Source organism: Mustela lutreola, chromosome 6 (assembly GCF_030435805.1).
Source record: "Mustela lutreola isolate mMusLut2 chromosome 6, mMusLut2.pri, whole genome shotgun sequence".
NCBI lineage: Eukaryota > Metazoa > Chordata > Mammalia > Carnivora > Mustelidae > Mustela > Mustela lutreola.
The window spans coordinates 9,554,992-9,570,221 of NC_081295.1; the positions used below are offsets into that span (position 1 = coordinate 9,554,992).

At 45.7% G+C, this 15,230-nt stretch overlaps 1 protein-coding gene across 1 annotated transcript in view; it reads right to left on the minus strand.

Annotated features, from left to right (window-relative positions):
* SNX9 (sorting nexin 9) overlaps positions 1–7,736 on the minus strand; it is a 104,806-nt gene extending 97,070 nt beyond the window's left edge. Inside the window, exon 1 of the mRNA XM_059176668.1 lies at positions 7,597–7,736. Within this exon, the coding sequence (XP_059032651.1) occupies positions 7,597–7,608 (12 nt within the window). The 5' untranslated portion in view covers positions 7,609–7,736. The remainder of the gene's footprint in view (positions 1–7,596) is intronic.
* Positions 7,737–15,230: the final 7,494 nt, after the last annotated feature.

A 15,230-nucleotide genomic window follows, 5' to 3' on the forward strand; every position in this document is an offset into this window, starting at 1 on the left:
TTTCAGAGACTAAAAATAGCTTAGAAGAATTGAGTCATACTGAGTAACATCCTCAGGCACTGTATTTACAGTATCGAAAAATGAATAAGCAGGGCTAAACCCATCAGGTGCTCTTAATAGTCAACAAGGGGAGGGAAAAGAAAAGAAACCCCGACTGGAAAGTCAAATATGCCCACAGTCTGTTATTTTGATCGCTTGACTTAAGGTCTGGTTTCCCCTAAAATGTGTTAACTACCTTGCTTTTTCGCATTTTTCCCTCCAAAGACGAGACTGACTCTGTGTGCACATACTCCCTTCATTCACTTTTGGCCTGTTACAAAGAATGCTGTGACTTGGGGCACCAGGCTGGTTCAGATGGTGAAGCGACTGTGTTCAGTTTAGGTCATGATCCCAGGGTCCTGGGATCGAGCCCCACCTGGGGCCTCCTGCCTGGTGGGGAGCCTGCTTCTCCCTCTCCCTGGTGCTCCCCCTGCTTGTGCTCACTCGCTCTCATTCTCTCCCTCTCCCTCATCAAATAAATAAATAAATAAAAATCTTTTAAAAAATGAAAAAGAGAATGCTATGACTTGGGAGAGAGCCTGGCTGGCTCAGTCCTTTAAGCGTCTGACTCTTGATTTTGGCTCAGGTCATGATCTCAGAATCCTAAGCTGGAGCCCCACAATGAGCTCTGCACTAAGTGGGGACTCTGCTAGAAGATCCTCTCTCCCTCTGTCCCTCCCCCCATGTGCACACTCTCTCAAATAAACAAATCTAAAACAAAACAAAAAAAAACGTGACTTGGATTTTTGTTCCAGTACACATGGCAGGCCAACACCCTGAACCACTACCAGACTAAACACTAACGTGCTGAATAAAATATAAAATCAAAAGACACACAAACACACACAAACAAACACCTTTTAAAACACATTGCTGAGTCAGCACAAAAAGAAAGCCCTCTAGAGAGGTCACAGAGGAACAGAGCAGAAACCCTTGGAGAAAAGTATGTGCTGAGACTCTAGGATTCCACTCTAGGAGTCTCCTCCAGACCCTGAGACCCCAGAGATCCTGAGTTTGAGTCCGTATGCAGAAGGCGTACTAGGACAGGTGTAAGAGAGAGATGCCCGTGTTAAGCTAGACACTGGCACCCCAAAAGGACTTCAGTATGGGGCACCTGAGTGGCTCAGGGAGTTAAAGCCTCTACCTTTGGCTCAGGTCATGATTCCAGGGTCCTGGGATCCAGCCCCGCATCAGGCTCTCTGCTCAGCAGGAGCCTGCTTCCCCCCTTCTCTCTCTGCCTACTTGTGATCTCTGTCAAATAAATAAACTAAAAAAAAAAAAAAAAAAAAAAAGGACTTTGGTATAAGGGGAACAGAGAAAATCTGTCATTCCAAAGTGAGCAGCAAGGAAAATTGTTTTATCAGTAGAGGAACAAGGGAAATTTCCCCCTGACATCCATTCTACCAGAATGCAGGAATTAAAGTGGCCACAAGAATGTAGTGTCCCCCCAAGACCAGCATAAGCAAAGACAAATTCCCCCCGGAAGACCAGGACTTCAATCTGGGTATCAGCACTCCCTCAGATGAGGTTCCAAGGCAAATGAGCAACTCACAGGAGAAAAAAACAAAACAAAAAACACAAACATACAAGACACACAAGAAAACAAGGCACCTTGAGTAAGAGTGAACAGACACAGATGGCTGGGTTAGACTGCAGACACCAGAACAGACACAAACCATAAATGTTTAAGATGCTTAACAGAAGCTTAAATGTATGAACAAAGCGTAAGACTATAAATGACCAAGCACATTTGAAAGAGAACCAAATGTAATTTCTAAAAACAGAAGAGAACTGAAATAAAAGTAGTGGATAAAAGAGAGGATGAGGCCCAAAGAAAGAGAGAGTACTGAACCAAAGGTAAGAGCCACAGAAATGATCCAGAAGGCAGCACAAAGAGAAAGAACATGGCACGCTGAAGTACCAAGTTAGAGGTCTGCTGGACACTGTCATGCTAATTCAAGTTCCAGCAAGAAAGAACGGGGACAAGGCATGTTTGTGGAATAATCATTTCTGGGAACTCTCTACAACAGCTACATTACCCATGTGTAGCTATTTGGGTTAAAATTTACAATAGTTCCTCAGTCACACTAACCACATTTCAAATTCTTGTTAGCCACACGTGTCAGGCAGCTGCCATGTGGGACTGCACAAATGTAGAATATTTCCATGGTCACAGAAATTTCCATGAGTTCCAGAAAGTTCTAGAAAAGTTCTGCACTATCCTAGAACCACTGAAATTCCCATCCTCAGAGCCAACATACCCAATAAAGTTCATATGATGTCAATACCATCCACACAAGGATGGACTGCGGTAACAACACTGCAAGGTAGGAATGCTACACAGAAAATCTTGAAAACAGGCAGAGAGAGGAGTCAGGCCATCTTAAAGAAACAACATGAGACTGCTAACTTCTTAGGAGTAACTTGGAGAGCCCAAGGAAGACAGGGGACCACCACCTGCAAATAGGCTGAGAGAAAACACCGTCAACCTAGAAACCTATCTTTCAAGGATAAGGCAAAAATACATTTCCACACACAAAAGATTACCAACAACAAATCTTCCCCAATGGAAATTCCAAAGAATCCACTTTAACCAGAAGGAAAATTATCCCAGAAAGGAGGACTGTAATGTAAACAGAAATAATAAGCAAAGATATGGTAAAATCCAATTAAATCTAAATAAACATTAGCTCTATAAAAAAATGAAAAGAATGTCTAATTTCTGAGGGAAAAGACAGAATTCTAATACTGGCAGTAACTGACCATACTGGGACACATGATCAGAGTTATGTATCTGAAGACCTTTTTGTAATTTAGAAGGGTAATGATGGTGAGTAACTTCCAACTTTAACTTCGAAATGGTAACATACATGCTTATGATAACCACTGGAAAAAAAACTGACATATAGGACAAATCTTCCCAACAGCTGGGAAGGGGACAGGTAGAATAAAAGGAAGAGGGAAAAAAATCCTCATTTAGTCCAGAAGATGGGAGCCAGAAACCCAAACACATCAGTGAACACAAGTAAAAGCAGACAAAACTCTCTAGTCACAAAGGTCACCAGACCAGCGACAGAGGTTAAATTCAGCCATAGGCTCTTATATACCAGGCAAATACTTACCAAAAGAAAGCTAGTGAGGGGCACCTGGGTGGCTCAGTGGGTTAAGCCGCTGCCTTCAGCTCAGGTCATGATCTCAGGGTACTGGGATCCAGCCCCGCACCGGGCTCTCTGCTCAGCAGGGAGCCTGCTTCCCTTCCTCTCTCTCTGCCTGCCTCTCTGCCTACTTGTGATCTCTGTCTGTCAAATAAATAAATAAATAATGTTAAAAAAAAAAAAAAAGAAAGAAAGAAAGCTAGTGAAACTACATTAACTTTAGACAAACTGTCCTTAGGAAAAAACACATTGAAGATAAAGAGGGTCCCTACGCACTGAAAAAAACTCAATTCACCTGGAAGATGATACTACTTTGAAACTTAGAGAAATATTTTTTGAAGATTTTATGTATTTGAGAGGGAGAGCACGAGGGTGTGCAGTGGAAGAGGGAGAGAAAGAGGGAGAGGGAGAAGCAGGCTCCCCTCTGAGCAGGGAGCCTGATGCAGGGTTTGATCCCAGGGCCTTGGGATCATGACCTGAGCTGAGGGCAGACACGTAATGGACTGAGCCACCCAGTTTAATCTCTAAACTTAGAGATTTTTTTAGAACACTATCTTAATTAACATCTCCATCAAGTAGACAAAAGATCAGCTAGATACAACAGATCACGTAGAGTTTGTAAGGATACAGATATGAACAACACAGTCAATAAATCCAATCTAATGGTCATACACAGAACACACACATTGAGTAGTGGATATACGTATTCTTTTTACGAACAAGTGGCACATTTATGAAGGAGCCCATAGGACAGGTACAAAGAAAGGTTAGCCTCAACAAATTTTCAGTTATAGTATGACTATCAATCAGATTCCCTGTTCACTATGCAATTAAGTTAGAAATCATTAACAAAAAGACAAATAGGAACACCCTCTACTTTTGGAAATCAAACACACTTCTAACAACCATGGGTTACAGTCTCAGAAGTATGAGGTCTGTTTTAAGTACCTGAAAACAGAAGAACCAACTCCTCATTAGTAAAACAGAATTGTTAGATTTTAAAAAGATTTCTAATACCTGAACTATAGATGTGTACTTTCCATTTGTGCATGGATACTTAAAAAGGAAAAGTCTGCTAACACACGATTATAGGCGCCTGGGTGGCTCAGTCGGTTAAAGGTGTGTCTTCAGCTCAGGTCATGATCTCAAGGTCCTGGGACTGAGACCCACCCACATCAGGGTCCCTGCACAGTGGGGACATTTAAAACTTACTTTTATGCAAAAATGAATAATTAGCATTTTCTACAGTGTTTTTTAAAAATGATCAGATCCACCATTAATCCTTAAGGCTTAACATTAAATTTGAATAGAAAGAATTCTATTCTGTCACTCAAAGAGGTTTTTGCTCAGGAGAGACTACAAAAGATGCTTTTTACTGTTCTCACTAATGTGTATCCCTGAACAGACCTGAGCAATTCACTCATTTCCTACCAGTATTTTCAATACTCCACATCCACTCAATTCAACCAAGCACTACCACAAATATTTCACTTCAGATGCTGGAGATAGAAAGAAAAGGAAAAAAGTGCATCCGGGACTCCCAGAGTCTGGTTAAAATGATTACTCCTGAAAGTGACTATGTAAGCACAAAAGGTTAACTCTGACATGGAAATTACAGCTAAATTATACAGCCATGGATTAACTTCCATTAACTATTTTCATGCTCCTTTTGATATATGTAGGCCAAAAAAATTTTTTTTTCTTTCCCAAGATTTAATAAATAAGACTTAATTTACTCCCAAATCCACATGGGATTGTGATTAAAATACAACCTTCTGAGGTTTTCAGTAGAAGCCAAGACTTCACAGGCTAAAGTTAGCCCCGCACAGTGTTTGTTAAGGGAGATAAGATTGGAGTGAGAATAAAGTACCTGCTTACAACTGAATTCAGCATCCTCCTGAGTAGCGATTAGAAACAAAGAAGATAATCCCTTTAAAATGTGCGGTTGCTGATTAACTTTCTTCGGCGGCAGCGAAGAACTGCCCAATTAAAGTTTTTTTTTCTAAAAGATAATTTCTTTCCATTGTGAACATGCCAGATTTTAAAATTCACGACAGTTCCAAGATAACTGCATCTTTGTAAAAAAAAATACATCAGAGCAATACATAAGAAAATTAGTTTCTGGAAAGAACAGAGGCCATTCTCTGGTAAATTCAAAGGGAAACTCACACCACCCAACCCAGCCAGATACTGTGTTTGTTTTTCATCACTTGAGGCTTACAGCCAGAGTTCAAGTGCCACAGAAAGCTGAAATTTCATAAAAAGTTAGAAGTTATTACTGAGGGCATTCTCACCACCGACCCAACTAAAGCGAGGAAAGGAAAAACCCCAAACTACTCAGATGTCAGCAAAGGCAGGGGTGTGGTTGCAGGGGGTTGGAAAACAGGGACAACTCTCCTCCCTGGTAACAATGGGAAGAACAAAAAAGAGAGAGATAGAGAGACAGAGACAGACTGGTTTGACACAAGGATCACCAGGAAGTAGGAAGACCAGAAATCGGAGTTAGGGTCCTCTTTTAACACATGCTTCTCTGCTCTTCCTTTGCTTTTTCAGTTGGAGGTGGCTTGCCATCCTGTGAATATGGAGATGAATCCCATCGGGCAGAGTGATTAGAAAGGAGACAGACAGACTTGGAATCACAGGAATTTACCTCCAGAGTGGTGTAGGTAATAAGGTAGGAAGGGCTGACACGTGCTTTAAGGTTTGGTTTAGGAAGGACACATGCAATTCAAGTTTAGTAAAAGGATCACTGTTCTTTTCACCTTTACAGAAAAACTAAGTTTGGTTTTAACTATCAAGTTTTCATTATGCATACCTCACTCGTGCCTATCCCTAACCCTAGCCCTACTGAAAGGACCCAGTACAAGCCATGAGATCAGAGTGCAAAACACCACAACACTGACCTCCACTGAACACACATCTACCCCAAACAGCTTTTAAGAACACACATCTACCCCAAGATGAGTGCAAAACAGGTCATTTCTGGAATGTTTGGCAACAAACCTCAAAATCAAATTTCCTTAGAGATCCCTGACTCCAGTTTTGTTTTTAAAAAGATCAACACAAAATTATCTAGGTTAAAAAGTTACCGAGTTGGACCACATCTTACAAAACCAAGGAAGAGCACAGCCATTAATGTATTAACAAGCAGGTAATTATTTCAGTAAGAGCGGAGGACAGGTTCCCTGGTGGAAAATCTCCATTTTTTTTTTTTTTTTTTTAAATAAACGCTGCACCTCGGCAGATTCGGAGGCACTAATTTTAAGGCTGAAATAACATAAGACAATCTGATCTTTCAAAGGGATTTCAAACTGCATATCCTTTCCTAAATTACCCGGGATCCCAAAACAAAAACCCAACAACAACAACAACAAATAAGGTTTTACCCAACCCAAAGGCTCAGAGATTTCAAACATAAACATGGGAGAGGGTGCCAGCGCTGAAAAAAGGCGACATCACAGAAACTATTTGCTAAAGTCAAGCCATTCCTCACACCACATCGCTAGCTCTAGGAGGGGTCTCCCACTAGGAGTCCCCGGCGCCCGACTTTCCCAGTTACCACTTTGCAGGAAGAACTAAAGAAAACGCCCCAGGAAAGGCAGGCGGGGAGGGGGACTCCTGGACGCTCAGGTAGCAAAGGCTGACCGCTCCGGCCCCGAACAATACCCTAAGAGAAGCAAACCACCACTTCTGGCCAATTACCAAGCTCGAGTCAAAGTTCCACCACGTAACCGAGGCCTGCGCCTTTTTCTAGCGAACTCGTTACTGAAAGCACAGTCATTTCCCTCTTCGTATTTTCTTCACGCTGGAAATGCCATTCAAACCGAAAAGGTAGCAAAACAAAAGAAAGAAAAAACACACACACAAGAAAAATGAAGGAAGCGGAGGCGCGGGGCGTTCAGTCGGCCTCGTCCCCCCAGCGGGAGCGCGAGCCCGCGGGCCGTCCTGCGAAATGCCCCGTGCTCCCCCGGCGGGGCTCGGGTCCCCCCAGAAGCGGCCGGCGCGGCCGGGGTCCCACCCTCCGGCGGAGGGAGGGGCGCTCCCCGCGGCGGCGGCGGGCAGTGGCCGCCACTCGGGGCAGGACCCGGGGATCCCGGGGGCCGGGTGGCTGTCCCAAGCCGGCTCCCGGGCTGCGGGAACTTTCCCTCGCTCCGGCCCGGCCGCAGCCCGCGCTCCGGCGCAAACTTCGCAGACGGCGCGGCGGCCGTCCGGGGGTCCCGCCCCGAGACCCTCCCGCGCCGCGAGCCGAGCCCCCGAGAGCCCAGCCCCGTGGGACCGGTCCGGCGGGCTCTGGCTGGGCCCCGCCGGCGCCGCCGCCGCCCGCGCCCCCGGCCCGGCCCCGACCCTCCCCTGCCGCCGCGGGCCCGAGCGGCCGACCGGGCCTGCGCCGCGAGCCCCTCACCTTGGTGGCCATGGCGGGCGGCTCCCGCGGCCCGGGACGGCCGGCTCCTCTCCGGCGCCGCGGCTGTCGGCCCCAGGCGGGCGAGGGTGGCGGCGGCGGCGGCGGCTACGGCTGGGCCCCGGCGCGGCTGCGGCGGCGGCGGCGGCGGCTCCGCCTCGGCCCCGAGTCTCGGCGCTCAGGCCCCGCCGCTGAGCGCTCGGCGACTCCGGCCGCCGCCCGCTCCTCCAGTTCCTGAAACTCCCCGGCTGCGCGGCCCCCGCCCCTGCCGGCCGAGCCTCCCATTTACCGCGGCGTGCGCGGCGCGGCCGGCGGAAGCGCGCCCGGTGCCCTCGGCCGGCCCGGCCTCCTCTCCCACTTTCCGCCCCCGCCCCGAGCCTCCGCCCCGGCCCGCGCCGCCGCCGCCGTCGCCGCCGCCGCCGGGCGCCCTTTGTTCCGGCGCCCGCCGCGTCCCGGGAGGCGGCCGGGCCGGGGTCGGCGCCCCGCGTGGCTGCCCGCGGGAAAACTTGAAGGGCCGTGAGGACTCGCCTGCGTGCCCCCGCCTGACGGAGCGGCCCGACGGGGTCTCGAGACCGCGCGGTGGGCGGCGGCTGAAGTTTCTGGTGCCCAGTGTTCCGGGCTCGGTAATAACTCCGCGCCCCCCTGGCAGGGCCCGAGTCGCCCGCAGGGGGACCTCTGCTCCGGCGGGGACCGCTGTTGGGCGGGTTGTGCTCCCCGCTGAGTAAACTGAGTGCCAGTCAACAGCCAGCGCGGAGGGGAGCAATGGCTTCCCGATCCCAACGGCCCTGAGGAGAGAACAAGATGGAGTCACTCGTGTCAAGCAGCGAGCTAATCGGGAAAGCCGCCAAGGGCCCCGCAGCTGACCCCAGCTCTCACCCCAACCGGCACTGACCGGCAGCACCAAGGGCTGACCATCGGTGAGGCCACAGCACCTGGAAGAACCCGGGGCTGATAATCACTGGAACCAGAAGAGGCCTGCAAAGGCCCACGACTGATCGAACTCCTTCAAGAAGGGAGGATCTATGCAGCGAACTGTCGGACTCTCCAGCCGCTGACCTTCCCCGTCTGACCCCGCGGGAGAGGCCGCTGCCCCGGCAGGCTTGGGCTGCTGGGTCTCTGAGCAGAACGGAGATCCCCCGCGGTGTGATCACAGCCAGCGGCGAGCACGGAGGGCTGATCCGGGACCAGGCAGAGGTCTCCCCTCCGTGGTGCCCAGCGACTGACTTCGCTTTGGTTCATTAACTTCTTGCCTTTCTGGTGTCTTGTTTGTGGTGTGACTTTGTATTATAGCTTGTCTCGTGCGACGTGTATGAAGCCCAGTTAAATGCGTAGTGAAATGTCACGGAGTTTGGAAGCCTGAACCTGCTTCACAATCATGCCAACCTTGCTCTGCGGCTGAAATAAAGCTGACACTGTGGAAAGACACCACTTGTGTACCGGCCTTTATAGCGCGCCCGCAAAAGTTGGCTTAGTCGGCAGGATTCCTTGTCACTGACTCACTAGGTGCTTTTAGAAAATTTGGGAAAATTGGGGTGAAAAAACCAACAAAACCCTTCTTGAATCTTGCTGGAATTGACTACAGCAGAATTAAAACCAATAAGCTGGGGGATAAATTTGTTATAAATATAGACTTTCCGCATGTCTTGCTTGGAGCGAGATCCTAAGGTATTAGAACACGAGGACCAAACAGACCAGGTCTACGCAGGGAGTAGTTGGCAGTGGAAGCTCTTAGTCTGGCTTACCCACTTGCAAATCGGGCATGAGGTAGAACTAGCTAAAGCGGAAACCGAAGGGAGACCACCTCAGAAAGGCACTCAGAAGCTTACAAAAAATTAAGCCATCAGGAATACTGCATAAATGCGTGTCACTAACTGCCGAAATAATACATAACCTAAAGGAAAGAACAAAAATTGTATAAAAACCTATATACATATCCCAAGTATAAGTGGGAGATAGAATTCTACACCGGTAAAAAACTTTAAATAACAGCTGCTGGAATATAAGAAAGAAAAATACGGGCACTAGGTAAGTATCTAAAAAGGAGAGTGGAAAGATCCAGAAGTCAGACATCAAACATTGCATAGAAGGCCCATGGTATCCCATAGAAGCAGAAGTCAGGGAGGCTTACAGCTAGGACCCCAGGAGAAGTAATCATAGATCCCAAGGGTCCTAAAAATGTAAAACTATTAGTGTCCCAGCTCCCCCCTGCAGAGATTCCCATCTTACCGATGAAAACCACATTGCGGCTAGATCAGGACGAATTAAAGGGCAAGGAGCTAGCCAACAGAATAATAAGGAAGGCCAAATCGATGGATAATTTAAGTCTAAAGGACAAACCACAGGTCCCCCATCCTGGGGACCCAGGAGACTCTGATAACTCCACAGTGGGGGGGATGATTATCAAAGCAGACCTATGATTAGAAGGAAAAGAGTGGTAGATCATAATCAGAGGCAAGGACAACCCAAAGAAGTAGTGGCCGATAGGGAACCTATTCGCGCTGAACTCAGATTAGGACAGATTTCTGTCCAGAACATATCTGATGCAGACGGCTTACTCCATGTGTGGGGTAACGGAGCAAACACGACAGCACTATTTATTGGGTACAGAGATTTATCAGGTATCTTTTTTCGCTGAAAACCCCTCATTAAATCATTCAATTATGGCAATACATAGAAAGGACACATAGGAATGCATGCGATATTCAAACAATTCACAGAAAGAAATCCCAGCGTTACTTGGTAGGAAATAAAAAAGAACATTGCAGGAATATATCATGTTGTAGACAAATGATAGACAAATATGGGTACATTGCACCAATAGACGCATACAAACCCGCTACATTTAATTTTATAATACAAATAGATTTCACAGGACTGCTAAAAATCAATTATCCACAGAAGCATGCCGACACCAGCAGATACTTATACATAGCCTTGGGGCAGCGGTGACTGCATCGAGGTCCTCAGCCCACAAACATATACGCTCTAGAATCACAGGCAGCTCATTTTGGAGCACCAGTAATAGTAGAAAGTGACCAGGGAACTCACTTGACAGCCACCTCAGTTAAAAAGCCCTGTATTGATGGAACTTAGAATAGCATTATCATCAAGCCTATAACCCACCAGCTGCTGGATATGAGGAAGGATTTAGTGGATTATTAAAAAGAGAATTACTATTGGTAGAAAGACAAGGGAGTTTTCAACAGGCCCTGGATGTGGCTTGCTTTATGCTAAATCAAAGAGACAGGTTACAAAAAGATAGTTCTCGTAAGATCTTAAACACTTCTGCCCCAGATATAGGAAAAAAGGAGGTACCAGTAGACAGACCCAAACTTCCATATAAGTTAGCAACCAAACTGAGGGACAATTCTGTCTCCTTACAGGATGTGGCTCACAGACATGGAAACACTTAGTGGACTTGAGGGGCCAAAGGATAGCTATAATTTCAGAATATCTCAAACCTTACCCCTATGGGCCTACATTAGGAATAATTGGAGGAGGGAGGTGGGGCGCCTGGGTTGCTCAGTCGGTTAAGGGTCCAACTCTTGATTTGGCTCAGGTCATGATCTCAGGATTTTGAGATGGAGCTCCTCCTTGGGCTCCATGCTGGGTGTGGAGCCCATTTAAGATTCTCTCTCTCCCTCTGTCCCTCTCCTCACTCATGCTCTCTTGGAAAAATAAAGAAAAAAAAAAAAAAGAATTGGAGGAAAACTGCTTTCAAACTAGCATCATACTAAGCCTACGGTATTATACTTTGGCTAGCAAGTAGCACACTCACATGGACCTTATATCGAACAAGCATGCCAGGCATGTGTAACATACGACATTCCTCCTGTTATAGATGAGGAAACTGCCATGTACTGCCTCCAATCCACGTGTCCCCATTCACTGCTACAGTGGCCACTTGTCGTTGTAAGACAAGAGATACACACAGACCAACTGCACCATCAATTAGGATACAAATATGCAGTGTTGATCTAGTTTCCGGCACCAAGGCTGCTAGGGAAAACACTTTTAATAATTACCAAATAGTGTCCTGATTTTTGGTCTGACTGAAGTGACTGGATACTTCACCTATGGCCACCACACAAACTGCCACAGTAGTAACAGGACCCAACTATTATGCAGACACCTAGTTAACTGCACAGTCTGCCTAATTAACAAAGTGTTAAAAGAACAAGATTTTCGGGGTGCCTGGGTGGCTCAGTGGGTTAAAGCCTCTGCCTTCAGCTCAGGACATGGTCCCAGGATCCTGGGATCGAGCCCCGCATCAGGCTTTCTGCTCAGCGGGAGGCCTGCTTCCCTCTCTCTCTCTCTCTCTGCCTGCCTCTCTGCCTGCCTGTGATCTCTGTCTAAATAAATAAATTAAATAAATAAATAAATAAATAAATAAAATAAAATCTTAAAAAAAAAAAAAAAGAATAAGATTTTCCACAATGGAGAGATGCACCAAATACCGGACTCTACCATACCAGACTCCCAAGAATCTCCTGATAGAGATCTAGACTCGGCACGAATAATTCAGGAAGACAATCCAGAAATGACCCTGCGTTGGAAGCAGCCTGGGAAGACCTCTCAGCCCTCTTGGATGCCCCGTTAGATGAAGACGCCTGGTCACTGCAGGCTCGTGCTGATTAGCTCAAGTGCCAAGATTTGCTGAACTCCCATGAGGCATACGAATTTTAATGATTGCTTCTTCTTTTTTTTAAGATTTTATTTATTTATTTGACAGAGAGAGCATACAAGTAGGCAGAGAGGCAGGCAGAGAGGGGGAAGCAGGCTCCCTGCTGAGCAGAGAGCCCAATGTGTGGCTCGATCCCAGGACCCTGGGATCATGATCTGAGCTGAAGGCAAAGGCTTAACCCACTGAGCCACCCAGGCATCCCTAATGATTGCTTCTTGACTGAACTAGCAGCAGCATTAGGAATTTCACAAGGACTACTGGAGGTCACAGACATAGGTCACTTATTTGATATTTGTTTCTTTTAACATACTATTGTCAACATGTACAAAGGCTGATTAATCAGAGAGATAATAGAGGACATTATTCTAGGCTGGAAACATACCCACAAGTACCACAAGATTGCCCAGATTCAGTGGCTAGTTTTATGTATCTTAATCATAAATACGGCCACTGTCCTAAGAAACACGAGAGTTACCAATAATACTTCAGCTCCTAAATACGACGTGAACTTCCCTGCACCACAAGACCAGCCCAGCCCAAAATTCAATTTTTCAAATCATGCCCCAACCACAACAGGACTGCCCGAACACATACCAGGCTATATTTTTATACAATAATGTCTCCCTTTTTCCAGAGCTAATTACGTACATGTTTAATTGCACTAGAGCTCGAAAAGCAATGTTAAGACCCTTTGGCACTTATGGTATTGATATTAAGCTTAGCTGACAAAATTTTTACTCTTAGCTTACAGACTGTATACATTTATGGAGCTATACATAAAATAGATCACACACTAGATAAGTGCAGACAGAATGGGATAAAGTCTGGAAGGCCAGAATCGTGCTCATGCCATGAAGGCTTTAATAATATCTCAAACAAATATGCGACTCGTATTGCAAACAAAATTGTAAGTGAAGGCATGGAATTAACCCCATCCACTGAGTTTAAAAACATTAGTTCCGTCTTATATAATCTCACCGCAGAAACATATGTACCCAGCATAGAGCTCACACTGCGGGATATCCAGACATCCCATGTGTGAACCTCATTATACACTCACAAATTCTTCAGCAACACGTGGTATGAATTTTGGTACCAACTGGGTATGGAACAAGAGGATACGTATGACAAACATGAGTATCTAGAAACTACTACTAATAGTAATGCAGGCACTGCTCCTGCTAAACCCTCATATCATTTTCCACACTTTAACTCACCCCTAGACAAAGTTCCAGTGCCACCTGGGTACCCGAAGGATTACCGCATCACATCCACTGACAATAATGTTACATAGTATGAATATTATTTGATAGATTTTCCAAGCTTTTTATTTTTTGGCCTTTTTTGCACGAGACACGGAGATTCACAATCTCATAGTACACATGGCACTTAGTATGCCAAGACTTCATCAATGTACCTAACCCCTGAAAGATTTTATATGAGAGGAAATGGAACATTTGCACCCACAGAATTAGACTGGAAATTAAAAATAGGACCAACCTTGCTTACACAGCTGGATCACTGCTTCACACGTCAAGCTAGACCTGATTTACATGTACCCAAAACCCCGTATTATTAGATGGAACAATTATGCTGTAATTGGACATGGGGATGCCTGAAAGGCTTTAAAAGTAATTTCACCACACACCTACGCGGGGACAATGCTTCAAGACCAATGCTTTTAAAACCCATTCTCGAATGCTTTCCACTGAACCTTGCAGTGGCACACACAAAGGGATTTTTTTACATCTACCAATTTGAAACAACTTAGATTTTAAAACATTGGCTTATAGGGGACAGGCATTAATCTGATGGACTAGTAAATTGCTCTGCAGCAGGACCTATGAGCTCAAATTTAGCGGTTGATACTTTTTGCCTACCAGCTCATAATGGAATGGAATCCCAGAGCTTGAAAAAAACACCATGATCGGGCATCTCCCACTTAATGGTATAGCCGAGTTGAAGTTATACTCGGCTGACACGGGATATAGTGTGCAATGGAATAGTGGGCACCATCTAGGCTTATCAAAATTTAGATCCGATATTACATGGCAGAATATTTCCAGAGATAGTTCCCCACTGCAGGCTAGCATCACAACTGAAAACTGCCAGTTAATACGACTAATTGTTGGACATGTGTGTATCCTAATGTTCAAACAGAAAGGTTCCCAGAACAGTCTGTGACACCTGTGCAGTCATACCTAAATGAGTTTTAGCACTTAACAGGTAAACGGGGCAATATGATCTTTTCTTGTGATCATATTCTAGATGATTTTAATAGCCTTGCAGTTACAAATCCAGCCACGTTAGGTCCTTTCACACCTACATGGGTTAAGGCCCAACTCAACAACTCGATTGCTCCAACACTAATCCTACCTCTGACACTTCTTCTTGTAAATGGCTTAAGATAAATGACACGTATGATACTACCGTATTATCAAAATTGACAATCTTTATAACATAAGGAAGTGATCGGTGGGAAAAATAGGAATTGATTTTAACACAGACTTAGTAACACAGATTGACCCAGACATGCAACAGTATTTCTTCTCATTGATCCGACCGTCACATGCACAGTGAGTAGATCACACATGGTGGGCACAGCGCCCTATGAGAATATAACCAGAACTGATTCATCTATACCAATTCACATAACTAAAGGACTTACCTTGGACAAGTATGGTGTATCACCCAACAGCCTAGGCCTATGTATCATTGAGAGATGTTACAATACTACACATTGTATGAGAACTTTCCACTGGAAACGACAAAGGACGTATGGCATTACCAAACCAACACCAAAAATCCTCAAGCCAAATGTGTTTGAGCCTGTATTACTTAATCCTGGGAGAACTGTATACAAACCTATGTCACAGAGAGTTGAAATAACAAAAGGAACAATTCAGTCTGTTCTATATAGAACCTGGATGTAAAATTTACAGAACAGAAATAG